We start from the raw sequence: 14428 nt of genomic DNA, 5'->3' as shown, positions 1-14428 counted from the left end.
CGACCGCGCCGGAAATGCCCGGTGGGGAGAGACTGTAGGGTACCCGCCTCCTGAAGCTCGAGGCAGTTCTTGGGGCTCCCGAACTCGGGAGAAAAATCCGGCGGAGATCCATCCGCTAGTCGCCAAGTTCCCGGGGGAGTGGGAAACGGGAGTCGGGACATGGACAGCCGCTTGCAGGAGATTCGGGAGCGGCAGAAGCTACGGCGACAGCTCCTCGCGCAGCAGGTCCGCGGCCCTGGGCGGGATCGCGAGCGCGCGTCGCCCTCCTCCTCGCGTCCTCAGTGGGCGCTCCCGCAGCCCGGACCCTGCACTTCTTGCTCTCGGCTCCCGCGGCGCCCCGGAGGGGTCCCCTTCCGTGTCGCGGTCCTGATGGTGACGCTAACCCGGACGCCTAGTGCGCGGACCGGCGCCCAGTGACGAGGATGCGAGGCTTAGGTCTCTGTCAATGCGCGACCGCGGGTTAGGGGCCAAGTCGAGAAAGAGGCTTGTCCCGTAAATTTCCCTTCGCCGTTTCCACGGGTCTTCAGTTTCTTGCCTTTACTCGAGAGCCAGCGCCCACCTCGAGGTCGTGGCTTCCTGGGAAGTGGGTTTGCAGAATTCGGGGCGCGGGGAGGGTCCTGTCTAAAGACCGAGATGCGGGTGGTCTGGGTGCGAATTTCAGAGTCTGCCTCTTGGGTGTCGCAGTCCGCTGTGCAGGGTGCCGTACCCACGTCGTCAGCCACGGCCAGCACGTGGAGTCCTACCCCGCGTCACGACAGACCCCCGCTGTGGGTAGGATTGTCCTCACGTAGTGAATGACGACGTGGAGGCCCTCGAGGTTCAGTCGTGGTGGTCCGGGCTCAGTCACTGCTGCTGGGCCCGGGAACTGCACCTAGTTTGTTTCTCTAAAGCCGGTCTTCACCGCTGCCAGTGCGTGTGTGTGCGCGCGCATGTGTGTGAGCGTGTGCGTGAAGACTTGCCGACGAGTGGAGCACGCCCGCGGGCGACGCAGGGGTGCACATCGCTGCCTGAACCGGAGGCTGGTTTCCGTTTCTGTCCTGCAGCCCAGGAAAAGCGGTGGAGGTGCTCTCGGGCTTTAATGAGGCATCTCACTGTTACTATTTCTTTGAGTAGTAAATCTTGGTTTTAGTGAGTGGAAATCTGAAACCTCTCCCCTTTTGTGACCTGATGAAAAGACTTACGATACAGCGTTAAAAATGTGGGCACTTGGGATCGTGTCTGCTCCTGTCCCCCGTGACGTTTTGATCTTGGACAAATCAGGTATCTTTCCTGAGCCCTTTTCTCAGTATGTAACATGTCATCTTCAAGTAGCTTCTTGCTGCCGCCAAGTAAAGTCCTTCTTACACTTTCATTTGAATTCGAACTCTGGCTCAAAATGCATGGTACCACAGTCGCGTGTTCAGGGTCTCATGCCGGGGGCTTTAGGGAGCGCTGCCGTTCGGCGATGCCCGGTCGCTGGCGCGGACCCCAGGGAACGCAAACACAGTGCATGAACCTCAATGGCTGCCACTTCCGGAGTCCCTCCTGTGTGTCACAGGCAGCTGAGCGTTTTCCATGCATTCCCCTCAGTCCTGCAGATCCTGCCCGCATCTTAGAGATGAAGAAAATAAAGCTCAAGGAATTTGTTGCGTGCCCAAACCCACACCCTTGCAAGCTGCCATCTCAGGCCCCTCCATGTTTTCTCCGTCACATCTGTGCAGGCGGACAGGACCGCCCCTCCTCGGTGAGGGTGTCCAGTGCAGCCAGGGACAGGTCCCACCTCACCACGTGTTTCACCCCTTCATCCCCTGCTGTTCTCTGTGTGAACCAGACAGGACGGACACAGACCCAGCAGTACATACACTGTGGTGTTGTTAGAGCTGCCCTTTCTGCTGATTTGTGTCTGTCCTCTGACACAGCTCAGCGCAAACGCAGTGTGAAACCTTCCCGACCTTTGGGTGGTTTAGACTCTTGCCCTGGGCTTTCACTGTCTTCGCGGTTGAGTCCACCACCGCGTGTCCTGTATCATCGCACGGAACATGAACAGGTGGAGTGTGAAGCCCTTGCCTTGAGCTCCTGTCGGGTTCGCCTTCCACCTTAACTGTTTCTCGTGCAGAGTAGGCTGGCACTGGGCGTTTGTCGGTTGGCGCAGGACAGCGAGCACAGCTCAGCGCGCACAGCTGGCGTGGCTTGCGGTTGTCTGCCGGGGGCGCGTCACCTGCACATGTAGAGCCGCCTGTGACGGCGGCGGTTCTTGCTGCCCCCGACAGTCTGCACCTGCTCTTTGTTTAACTTGTAGCTGTGTTTCGGAAAGTCACTGCTTTCAGGTGTTTCCAAGTTGTTGTGATTATTCAAGTAATATATTTAGTGCTCCCAACAATGGGAAACCTGATATTTACTTAATTCAGTGACTCCGCAACTTTAGAGTATTTCTGGAGCGTGAGGAGACAAGTACATTTGTAAGCAGAATTCTGATTTGAAACTTAGTCCCTAGTGGGAAACCCCACTGGTCCCTTCACATCCGTCCTGAGCGTGTGCGTGAGTCCGACACTTGCTGCTGTGCCCACAGTGGTCAGAGCCCTTCCTCTGTTGGGGGGGCACCTCCTGGGTGAGGGAGGAACAAGGGGAAGGAAACCCACAAAATGACTGGAGTCCTGGTAGAGACTGTGAAACAGTGTGAGTGGGGAGCGAACAGAAGTAAGACACACAGTCACTGACGGCAGTGTTGGGCGCCGAGATCTGACCGAGGAAAGGCCAGGGGAGCCGTGGGAGGCGCCCGCTCACTCCACAGACAGTGTTCCCGGAGACCCCTCCCAGTGCGCTCACCTGGGCGTGGAAGAGGAGTGGGCGGCGAGAAGGCTAGAGAGCACGCCAGCTGTCTCCCTCAGGAAGCGGGCCCCCCCACACCCCCACCCCCAGCAGGGAGGACAGAGGTCTGGAAGGCTGGAGGGTCTCCTATGATTGCAGGAGCAGGAGCGAATGCAGGGGCCGCCTCAGCAGCGCTGCTGCTCTGAGACCAAGGCTGGGGGGGACCTGCGGCTCTGGTGTCTGGGGTGCCTCCCCCCTCTGCTGGCCGAAGGGACTGTTTCACGCAGGTCTGCTCTTGCCCTTCTGCGTAATCACAGGGGACGGTGCGTGCGGCCTGTCACTTGCCTTCCGCACCCCTTGGTCTTGGAGATTCTGTGACTTAATCTCCCTCCATTGCTCCACGCAGCCGCCAGCCTTGTCTTGCCATTTGTCTACAGTTGTGTTTTGCAGAACTCCCCCAACCACCAATCAGAATCTGCATTTCCATTTTTAAGGCATCGGTAAAGTCCCTGTTGTGCCTCCCGTCATTCCATAAAGACTCGGCCCCAATAACAGTTGAGGGGTTTTCATTACAGCCTGGGATAGATAGGGCGTGACGTGTGACCTGCTGGAGGCAAAGTCTTGAACACGGTGCCGGCCGCACTGCAAACAGTATGCTAGCTGTTTTGTTACTGCGGCTATTACTAAGTTGCGTTTTATTTACTTTAAGAAGAAAAGATGGGCAAAGTGATGTCTTACTTTCAGCTGTAACTAAAAGCATGAAACGCCCACTGACCCCATCCCTGGCTTCTGCCCTACGCAGCTGGGGGCCGAGAGCGCGGACAGCATCGGCGCCGTGCTGAACAGCAAGGACGAGCAGAGGGAGATCGCGGAGACGCGGGAGACGTGCAGGTGGGTCCCGCCGCTCACTCGCTCGGGCACGCGCCGCCCTGCGGGTCCCGTGAAGGGGCTGTCGTTCTAGCGAGCAAATAAGCCAAAGTGTGAAGCATGTTAGGAAAGCATCGGCAGAGAGATTTCAGAACCGTCGGGTTTTATTGCTAGCTTGTGAGCGATGAAACACTTCCCGTGTAGCAGTGAGGAGGTGGAACCCTGAGGGCCAGCTTATGTACCAGGAGTAGATCATTATGTGTCTTAAACTCTTAGAGAGAAAACAGGCTTCGCCCTACCAGAGGCGGTTATCCGGCCGGCCGCGAGGCGTTCCAGGGTTTCTCAGCGTCCTAGTTTCAGTCTGGGCCCGGTTCTGCTGCAGGCAGGTCCCCTGCAGAGGGCCCTCTCGGCCAAGCGTGCGCGGCCACGGCCTCTGTTCTCCCGCGGGGGCTTCCCCGTCGGGCTGTGCCACTCCCCAGGCGACTTGTCGGCCGGGCGAATGGTGCCGTTTAGTCGGGAAACGTGCTCCGTTCTGCTTCGTCACCTCGTGTGACGCCGTGGACAGAAGCACGTGCACATCTCGTGCGTGCTTGCACTTGCCTGTGACGCTTCAGTCTCCGTTCGCAGGGCCTCCTACGACACCTCTGCCCCAAACGCCAAGCGCAAGTATCAGGACGAAGGGGAGGCAGACGAGGACAAAATGGAAGAGTACAAGGCAAGTGGGGAATGGGGCCCTTGCGTTGTCACTGAATGCGAAGCCCTTGCGGTGGTAGGTGCTCGCCCAGGAAAACGGAGGCGACAGAAAGCTGAGGACTGAAGGGCCTAAAGTGACGGCCGTAGTATATAACGTGTGCGTGGGCGACTGAGCACGTGTGCGCCCAGCTGGGTTAGGCCCTCACGTCGCGTCCCGCGTTTTCACATGGCCTCGCGCGGGGGAGGTTCAGTGAAGCGCTCGGCGTGCCGCGCGGCGAGCACTCGGCGGTGCTGTGTGTTCTCCAGTGACGGCGCGGGGCGAGTGTGGCAGAGACTTCGGGTGGTGGGGTCGGATTTCGAAAGGCTGTGCTCCTGTCTGTCTGGATTTGCGGTGTTCACTGTGAAGAACGCGGCGCAGCCCGATGAAAATGTCGGGAAAACCAGAGAGCCGGGGGGACTGTGTGTGAACGAGGCCCAGGAGGAGGCCCACGCTCTGGACCGGCCCTTGCGATGCTTGGTCGGAGAGAGAGCGCGGTGCTGAGGACCCTGTTCCTGTGTCTGGGGCCGACTGTCGTGCGGCTGCGTCCAGGGGAGATGCCTGGAGAGATGCTGCGTCCAGGAGAGGAGGGAGGCCCGGCCTCAGCGGGTCCCCGGGCGGCTCGGCGGCGCCCACGCCTGTTGTGAACCCTGCCTGCCCCGCTGCAGGCCGGTGTGCGCCCCCCTGCGGCCCGGGCGTTCGGGTCGCTCCAGGCCGGACCCTGTGCGGCTCTCGTGGTCCGGCGTTTCGGGCCCATGGGAACAGTTCTGTCCGGTTCAGTCCAGTAGAAGTGAGGTTGGCCCGTTGGTGGTTGTGTCTTCTGATTCAAGCTGAATTCTCCTGTTTATCGTGTTACGTTTGAGCTTAAAGAGTCCTAGACAGTTTGATCAACAGGACAGTAGCAATGACAGTTATTGATGAAAATGAAATGAAAATTTTTATTTTGCTTGTGAAAATAATAAACTAGTTCGATCCAATGATGAGAAAGCAAAGATGTTAGTGTTTGACTTTAACGATAGTTTGAAAAATGTATTGCCCACTAGGGAAATAAAACATGTCGAGTCTTAATCGAGATGTAAACTGTGTAAACTGCCCCCTCCGTGCATAACAACACGTCTGCTCGGCCCCCAGGACGAGCTGGAAATGCAGCAGGAGGAAGAGAACCTGCCGTACGAGGAGGAGATCTACAAGGATTCCAGCACTTTTCTCAAGGTAAACCCGTGACCCCCGATCTCACAGCTTTCCCCACTGCGGCTCTGCGGCTGGAAGGGTTTTGAGTACCTGTTTGCTTCAAGATGCGTTTAGTTATTGAAAAATCATTGTTATAAAGATTACTTAAAGTCATTCATGAGTAGTCTCGTGGTGCTTGGCTGTTTAGGGTAAGATGATGTCCTAATGTCCGTGGCTACTGAAGAGGAGGAGTACCGTCGTGTTGGTTGTGGCTTTCAGCCTGTCAACCAGCTTGTTTCACACGGCCTCGCCTTAGAAAACGCGGTGCGGAGTCCGCGTGGCAGAGCGCACGCGCTGACGCCATCCTGGTCCTTCCTTAGGGGACGCAGAGTCTGAACCCCCACAACGACTACTGCCAGCACTTCGTGGACACGGGACACAGGCCCCAGAATTTCATCAGGGACGTAGGTGCGTGGGACCTGCTGGGCGCGCGCTGTGCTCGCTCTCGCCGCCACGCGTGCCGTCCGTGTGGCCCACGGACGGCCTCCCCGGAGGGGCTGGTCCTCACGGGCCTCGCCCCCAAGGCCTCAGCCGTGCGCGTGTGAGGTCGTGGGCAGGGTTTCGTCTCTGCTGGGTGTTGTCGCCCCCTCCGCCCAAGTATGAAGCATGGAAAAACAGCCCCTTTTACTGAGTTTTTCATCTAAACGAGGAGGAAAGCACGCGAGAAAGGCAGGTTTTCCCGTTCCCAAGGGAAGAATGGTTCAACTCGATTTTATGAGCAGACGACTCAAATTAATAAACAGGAGAAATGGTCCGATGACTCGAACTTGGCTTTGGAACGTCTGGATTTTTTATCAGCATATAGGATGAGGGTTGACAATATATGAAATATGTGTATGAGATGTTTAAAGTTATCTGCTCAAAATTGTCTTTCCTGAAAGGACTGAGGGTCGAGGGAGGGGCGCGCGGTGGTCTGTGTCCCGGGGAACAGGACGCGACCTTCCGGTTCCCCGGCGCCGGCGCCGGGCGTGCTGACGCGCGGCACCGCTGCCTTCCCAGGCCTGGCCGACCGGTTCGAGGAGTACCCTAAGCTGCGGGAGCTCATCAGGCTGAAGGACGAGCTAATCGCGAAGTCGAACACGCCTCCCATGTAAGCGGCTTTAAACGGCCCCTGCGCCCGGCCGGCGGTCAAGTGCTGCCTCCGTGTCTGCTGGCTTTCCCGCTCAGAGGTCACCCGGCGCCTGCGCAGGGCTCGCCCAGTCGTGTGCTGCTGCTTCGTAGTGTGTGTGTACAGGAAGGCGCGTTAGTTCGGAACTCCAGGGCCGAGGACCCAGCAGGTTCTCATTCAGTCTGTTTTCAGTTTCTCAGGTGATTTGCTTGGAGTATCTTCAAATTCTTTTCGTTAGAAAGTCATTCATATTTATTATGTTCTTGAATTTATATGAGTTTTTTTTTAAATAGCTTTTCTTCTCAAAAAGTTATTCATTGAAGAAAGTTGAGACAACTTAGACGAAGGAAAAGAAGAAAGTGAAAATTAATTAAAACTCAGCATCCAGGGCTGCTATTCTTAACATTTTTGGGATGTGGATATACGTTCTGACCTTTGCTAAACAGAATAATGCTTTCCTCAAAAACGTGTGTAAGGTCTTTGAAATTAGAGAACCTGCTTATTCCCCATTCAGGTTACCTCGACCACTGTGCACGTCTACCAGGGCGCTGACGTGTGTCCTCTGGCTGGTTGGAACGGCCACGGAGGAGCCCCGAGTCTGTGGGGGCGGGGCTAGCGGGTCCCCACATTCGTCCTTTTTATGAAGACTGCGTTTGCAATATTTCGTGCTTGAATGTTTTATATTCAAAACACTTTCCCACTGCATGGAATAACTCTTCAGTAAAGGCTGGTGATAATTTTTACTAGGTGGCCAGAAAAGATTGTTAATATGGAAAAAAGAAAGATAATTTCGAAACTATATTTTAGAGGGAGGGATTTAAAATTTACGGAGAAATAGGTTTTCTAAACCTTTTTCTAAACTAGTTTTCATAAGTTTCTAAACTTAATCTGAACAATTAAAAAAGGCACGTGACATTCCTTCAAGTACTCGGGGGACAGCGGAGAGGGGTGGGGAGTCTCCCGCTGAGTGTGGGCGCTCGGTGTGAAGGCGGGAGGGGCTCGCACCCCGGTGTGCCTGGGGGCTGCGGCTGCACTTGTCCTCAGACGGGCGTTGCTGGGTGCTCCGTCTGTGCCTCGGGCAGGCGCCGCACACGAGCTGGGGGTGGGGGGGGGGTGTTCGGGGAGGGGTCCGGCTGCTTGGTCGGTGGGGCTCAGGGACACCAAGGACGTTCTGTCACCCCCACCCGGAAGGTGTGTGAACACCTCTCCCTCGTCTCCTGTGCCGGACTCAACAGGTACTTACAAGCAGACATAGAGGCCTTTGACATCCGGGAGCTGACCCCCAAGTTCGATGTGATCCTCCTGGAGCCCCCGCTGGAGGAATACTACAGGGAGACGGGCATTGCCGCCAACGAGAAGTGCTGGACCTGGGACGACGTAGGTGGAGCCCCCGCCCTGCACCGCGCTGGCCGTCCCCCGGTGGGGGAGGCGGTCGGTACCATCCCCTGTTCTCGGGGCCCTCCGTGTAGGCTCGTACGGCGGACTGCGGCCAGAGGCCTGAGATGCGTTGGCAGAGGCCGCCGGGGCGGCGAGTGGGCCGTCTGGCAGGCGCACCGCTCCTGTCTCCAGTTCTGGGACGTGCACCTGCACAGTCGGAGTCCTCAGAGCAACTGGCGGCTCACCTGGCACCGGCTGGTCCCGGGGCCGTCAGAGTGTGCGTGTGCATTCTCGTGTGTGTGCGTGTGAAGAGTCTCTGCCCTCTGAGGGGCCACGGTGCGCTGGGTAAAGAGCATGCATAATTTCAGTATAGAGTAACTGCTGCAAACCTGAGTTTTCCTGGGTGAAATTAATCAGAGCGATGGCTTCAGGGAGCTACAGAAAGTTACGTTGTTGTCGTCAACAACAACATAACCGATGTTCGTAAGCGCCACTCTGTCCCTGGCAGTGACCGCGCTGGGGACTCGGGGGTGAGGAAAACTCAGTCCTTAGGTGTCATCGCCCTGCACTTCAGTTTTGCCCCGATTTAGGGGTGACTCGGCCTGTTTTCCTGTGCAACGGTAAAGGCCGCGTCCTGTAACACCCATAGACGCGGCTTCCTGTGCCCCCCCATAAAAGTCAGAGTGCGTGTTAGGGTGTGTGCGTGTTGTCGGTGCTGAATAAGGAAGCCACGGAACAGGACGCTGCAGGGACAGAGTTGGTGGTTGCCCCGTACGGAGCCCGAGGACAGTCAGTGCCCGTGCAGACCCCGTCCACTGAGAGTCCTGCTAAGTCTCAGTGGGTGTCCTCAGCTCGGACGGGAGACGGATGCTCCCATGCCGTGGTGCCGGTCTCTTACAGATCATGAAGCTGGAGATCGACGAGATCGCAGCCCCGCGGTCCTTCATCTTCCTCTGGTGCGGCTCCGGCGAGGGGCTGGACCTCGGGCGAGTGGTAAGGGGGCAGGGGGGCCGGTGGGGTCGAGGGTCCACCTGGTGACGGGCCTCGGACACGCAGGCTCAGATCGCCGCCTTATAGATCGTGCGAGCACGGAGGTGAGGTTTTGCCCGGAAAAAGACATGCACGGTCATTTACAGTGTTGGCATTATTGTTGGAGGTTTGGCGTTACAACAGGAGCGATCTGGAGGACTCGCGTGAGGAGAACGTTTCCCGCAGGGTGCAGCTCCACCCGCGGGTGGAGACTGGGGGCGGCGGGGGGCACATTCTCTCTGCAGCGGCTCTGTGGTTGGGGGGCTGAGCGTCACCACGGAGAGCCTGCGTCCTGCTGACGACGCTGGGAGGTGGAGTCAGAGAGTTGGGACCCTCTGTGGGACCCTTTCTCTGTGGGACCCTCTCTCTGCGGGACCCTCTCTCTCTGTGGGACCCTCTCTCTGTGCGGGACCCTCCGAGGCCGGGCCCCAGACCGCGCCGGCCGGCGTCTGAGCTGGGGGGGGTGTCCTGTCCCTGTGTCTGTGCGGGAGCTCGTTACCGCGACCCCTCGGCCTCGAGCGGTTGTGTGGTGCCGGCTGCTCGCCGGTCGCACTGCTCCTCTCTCTCCGCTGAGGACGTTGAACGTTTCACTTCCAGTGCTTACGCAAGTGGGGCTACAGGCGGTGTGAAGACATCTGCTGGATCAAGACCAACAAGAACAACCCCGGGAAGACGAAGACCTTGGACCCAAAGGCCGTCTTCCAGAGAACGAAGGTGCCGGCTCTGCTGCGTGACTGCCTGTGCTTGTACCGTGCGCCCCGCGGTCTGCCTCCGGGCGGGGGGGTGGGGGTTGCCCTCGTCCCACAGGTGGCCACGTGCGGGGAGGGCGGGGTGGGGCTGGCATGGGCCCGCCTCCTGGACCTGGGCGGGGGCGCGAGTCCCTGGGGTCCCTGCCTGCAGCCGCCCCACAGCGCGGCACTCGGTTCGTGCCAGCGCGGCGGCCGAGACCCTGCATCTGGGGCGGAGTGGCCGAGGGTCTGCTCGCCCGCGACCGCCACACAGGGTCCCCAGAGGCTTGTTGGCCGGGGTCTCTGTTGTTCGGTCCCCCCCCACACACACACACGGGTCTGTGTCGGCGCTGGAAGTCTGTGCTCCTGGATCCCGCCACCCCCACGCCCCTGCCTCTGGCGACCCCCAGCGCAGTCTCTGTGTCTGAGCGCATGTCTGCTCAGTTTGCACCGTGGTGTTGTGTAGGCTCCGCACGCCAGTGGTGCCGTGTGGGGTTCCCGTCTGCCCAGTTCATCCCCCATTAGTGTCTGCCCTCCCAGGCCCGTCCGCGGTGTTGTGGACGGCGAGGCCTCCGCCCATTTCCGCTGAGGCACGCTCTGCTGCGTGCGCCCCATATGTCAGCCTTAGGGGTTCTGTCCACCAGGGCTGTGCTCCCCAGGGGCCGCAGGCGGGGTCCCGCCGGGGGCTGCTGGGCCCTGGAAGCCAGTGAGAGATCATCTGTGTCAGCCCCACTCCCGCCGTGCAGGCTCAGGAGAAAAGGTCTGAAAAAGAAAGAAAACAGTTGGATTTTCACGTTGGCTTAAGAATCTTAAGTTTTCGGAAGTCTGTAGCCGTTCTTGGAGCCCCGCCTCCGTGTCGGAAGGCTCGCTCCGTGCGTGCAGTTTTGTCTTGGGCCACTGAGGCCAGTGTAGCATCATCGGGAGGTTTCATGGTCAAGGTCTCTGTTCCCGTAACTGGTGGAAGTAGGTCTTGGTGAGGTTTTGCAGGGAAACAGACTCCACGGCCGTTGACGCGGGTCTTCAGTGTGGGGGCGCCGAGGCCGTGATCTCCCCGCAGCCGGGAACCCCAGTTTCCCCCGGGGCCGGGAGCTGTCGGTGTGGGTGGCGGAGGCTCACCGGTGTGTGTGTGTGTGTGTGTGTGTGTGTGTGTGTCCCCACCCCCCCGCGGCGCAGGAGCACTGCCTGATGGGCATCAAGGGCACCGTGAAGCGCAGCACGGACGGGGACTTCATCCACGCCAACGTGGACATCGACCTGATCATCACGGAGGAGCCCGAGATCGGCAACATAGAGAAGCCCGTGGAGATCTTCCACATCATCGAGCACTTCTGCCTGGGCAGGCGGCGCCTCCACCTGTTCGGGAGAGACAGCACCATCCGGCCAGGTAGGCCCCCGGGGGAGCCCAGCGCACGTGGGTCCCTGGGACACGGGGGTCGGTCGGGAGGCGCCCGCAGTGCGGGGTGGGCTGAGGCCCCGGGAGCTGGGGCCTCTTCCTCTTCCTCTTCCGGGGACCGCAGGTGTGCCGCAGGTGTCCCGCCCAGCGGGGTCTGCACGGCCAGCTTCGCCTCCCGCCCCGCCCCCGCTGCTCCTGCCTGATCTGTCCTCTGGTTCTTCATATCCTGTGCGCCACCCCAGTGGTCCATGCATTTGGCTTTGCGATGGAGTCAGCCTCTCCGGCACGCAGTCTCGCGTGGGGAGGGCAGGGGTGGCCCACCCCCTTCCTCCCGCCCAGCACCCCAGCACTCGGTGACCGTCCTGCTGAACGGAGGGGTGCGCGGGGGAGTGGCTGGCCGACCCTGCCGCGCCTGGAACCTGAGGCACCAGGCTTATTTGCCGACATAGGTGGTGTGGCCTTGCCAAGGGTCCCCGAGTCGGTGGGGGGTGAACTCCCCCGTGAAGAGGACGACGAGAGTGACAGGCAGGCTGAGGAGGAGCCGGGGGGCGGTGCCGCAGGGCCGGCTCTGCCGCGGAGGGTTGGAGCAGCCTTGAGGGCCGCGGGCAGAGAGACAGGATGAATGTCTCGGAGAGAACCCCGTTCCCAGGGACCCCGGGACCCCCACCGCAGGCCCTGTCTCTGGGGCCGTGCGGAGGCGCCCCCCAGCGCCCCCTAGAAGAGCCTCCGCACCCGGAGCCCCGCAGCACGGGGGCCTCCGTGGGTCCTCCCGGCCCAGGGACGGTGTCATCCGTGGACACCGTCCTCGCAGCGCAGGGTCGTGCGGCAGTGCGGCGACCGGAGCCCCGAGACCCAGCTGGGCTCCGTGCAGGGACGGGGCTCGGCCGGCAGGTCGAGGGGCACCGTGAGCTAGGCTGACGGGGCGGGCCAGACGGCGCCGTCGGGTCACCAACTGCGGCTGCCGCGTTAGGCGGGCTCCTTCCGCAGGGCCCAGGCCTGGCGCTGCCGGGACAGCACCGGGTGCGCGGGGGAGGGGCGCGTGGGGGCCTTGCTTCAGGCTCCCGCGTTCCCTGCGGGGGGGGGGCGCCCAGTGCCCCCGAGTTCCTAGGTTGCGGCCGGGCTGCTGGGGGCGGGGCGGGGGTTGGTTCCAGGGCTTGAACCGGAAGAGGAGGCTCGGTGTCCACGCGTGGGAAGGCTCCGTGGAGTCGGGTTCTCGCGGGGCCCAAGCTGGGGGGGGGGCGGGGGGAGCGCGGGGCGGGGCTGAGGCGGTGGGGGAGGCCGTTCCCAGAGTTAGTCGGGGGGAGGGGCAAGCAGCACGCGTGCGCGGCTCTGTGACCGCGGCCAGGTGCGTCCCCTGGGAGGACGGCCGCCGTCGGGGACGCCCGGAGAGGGCCCGGGCGGGGCGGGGCGGGGCGGCGCCTGCCGGCCGCGAGGGCCGAACCGAAGGCCCCTGCCCCTCCCCTCCAGGCTGGCTCACGGTGGGGCCGACGCTGACCAACAGCAACTACAACGCGGAGACCTACGCGTCCTACTTCAGCGCCCCCAACTCCTACCTGACGGGCTGCACGGAGGAGATCGAGAGGCTGCGGCCCAAGTCGCCCCCTCCCAAGTCCAAGTCCGACCGGGGCGGCGGCGCCCCCCGGGGCGGGGGCAGAGGGGGCACTTCTGCCGGCCGGGGGCGCGAGCGGAACCGGTCCAACTTCCGAGGGGAGCGGGGCGGCTTCCGGGGCGGCCGCGGGGGCGCGCACAGGGGCGGCTTCCCGCCGCGGTAACGGAGCGCGCGGAGCCCGCGCGGCCCAGGGCCTCCTCGGCGCGGCCGGACTTCCCGGGGGGCCTCGTCTGGGGTCGCCCCAGCTCGCCCTTGGCCCTCGGCGCCCTCCCCGGGGTTGTCCACGCCGCCCGGTCCACCCGGGATGAACTCCCGTCCTGCCTCCTGTCCTGTGCGTGGAACCAGACGGGTCGGAGCAACGCAGATGCCTCCACGTTGCCCCTCTGCCCCCAGCTGGTCCTCAGAGACGAGGCCGCTGCCCGCAGAAGCAGCTGAGGCGAGCGGAGAGGGGCCCGGTCCGCAGCCTGGGCGCTGCCGGCCCAGCCGCGGGAGGCCGGGTCTCGGGGGTGCACCCGTCCGCCCGAGGGGCGGCTGCTGGCAGGGTTCTGGCGTTTCTACAGTCACGATAAATGAGGTACTTTTCTGAATCTTGAGGTCTCCTGTGATTCAGTCACGCAACCCTGGAAACCGAATGTCCGCTCCCGTGGGTCTGCACCTGCGGGTGCTGCAGGGCCCCCCGAGCGGGTGGTGGGTGGCCGAAAGGGGGGAGCAGGTGGGCGGACTGGGGAGAAGCTCGCCGTGACCCCGGCTGCGACCCCAGCTGCGTAGTTGCAGTGACGCTGCCCGACTTCCCAAGAGGCCTGCGGGACGCGGGTGCGAATGCCTCTGCTCGGGGCACGGGGGCCGACCCCCAGGCAGGGTCCCCCGGCGCAGCGGAGGGTGGGAGCGGAGGCAGCCGGGGGCCCCTGGCCCTCCAGGGCCCTGGGAAGGCTGTGATCGCCAGTGAGGAGGAGGAGGCGGCACAGCTGAAGACTTCTTCTGGAGAAAGCGTAACATGACACCGGCCCCTGGGCAGGACCCCGACCTGGGGAGACGGCTGGGGGGGCCGGGCAGGACGGCTGCACTTGAGCTGCGGGCCGGCGGGCGCCGCACTGGGGCTGGGGCTGGGGCTGGGGCTGGGGCGGTGGGTGCAGAGTTCGCACCAAGGGAGCGTCAGCTGCCCGCCACTCCTCTGCCGCGCCCGTGGGGCCACCTACTGCAGGTGGTCAGTGGGCACGACCATGGAAGGAGCTGGGTGAGTGCCGAGGCCGCCCAGCCCCGTCTCACAGCCACAGCGCAGGGGTGGGGGTGGGGGGTCCTCTCCTGCGTCCTGACTGTTAAACTAGGGCTTTCTGGTCGGTCACAGCGGCTTCCTGTGAAACCCACCTTGTCCCCATCCTGCACCCGAAACTGTGTGGTCTTGGACGGACGGACGGTCGCCGCCCCAGAGCTCACTGGTTTGTGCCCTGCGGTCGTTGCTGACCTGGCCGCGCCGGGACTCTCTCAGCGGTGCCCTCTGATGGTGGTGCTCGTGCTCGGGGCCGTGAGAACGCCCACCCGTGCGTGCCTAACCCTAACCCTTCTCACGGCC

General features: G+C 61.8%; 1 protein-coding gene across 1 annotated transcript; it reads left to right on the top strand.

The window, feature by feature from the left end:
• Window positions 1-27: 27 nt before the first annotated feature.
• METTL14 (methyltransferase 14, N6-adenosine-methyltransferase subunit) lies at window positions 28-13445 on the top strand. The gene is made up of 11 exons (XM_045831832.1): window positions 28-225; window positions 3590-3678; window positions 4282-4369; window positions 5516-5596; window positions 5935-6022; window positions 6614-6704; window positions 7958-8099; window positions 9000-9092; window positions 9726-9842; window positions 11030-11240; window positions 12717-13445. The coding sequence occupies exons 1-11, from the start codon at window positions 160-162 to the stop codon at window positions 13019-13021; spliced, it is 1371 nt and encodes a 456-aa protein (XP_045687788.1). The 5' UTR covers window positions 28-159; the 3' UTR covers window positions 13022-13445.
• The last annotated feature ends 983 nt before the right edge of the window (window positions 13446-14428 follow it).

Source organism: Phyllostomus hastatus, unplaced genomic scaffold (genome assembly GCF_019186645.2).
Source record: "Phyllostomus hastatus isolate PE091 unplaced genomic scaffold, TTU_PhHast_1.1 phas_contig_159, whole genome shotgun sequence".
Taxonomy (NCBI): domain Eukaryota; kingdom Metazoa; phylum Chordata; class Mammalia; order Chiroptera; family Phyllostomidae; genus Phyllostomus; species Phyllostomus hastatus.
Note: the sequence above shows the minus strand (reverse complement) of the source record. Positions and strands in the feature narration are given on the sequence as shown.

What these genes read in the sequence shown, in the direction of transcription:
- METTL14 (XM_045831832.1), top strand. Translation starts at nt 160, where the DNA reads ATGGACAGCCGCTTGCAGGAGATTCGGGAGCGGCAGAAGCTACGGCGA. An exon ending in GAGACGCGGGAGACGTGCAG is followed by an intron (nt 3,679 to 4,281) that starts GTGGGTCCCGCC and finishes CTCCGTTCGCAG; the next exon opens with GGCCTCCTACGACACCTCTG. An exon ending in GAATTTCATCAGGGACGTAG is followed by an intron (nt 6,023 to 6,613) that starts GTGCGTGGGACC and finishes CTGCCTTCCCAG; the next exon opens with GCCTGGCCGACCGGTTCGAG.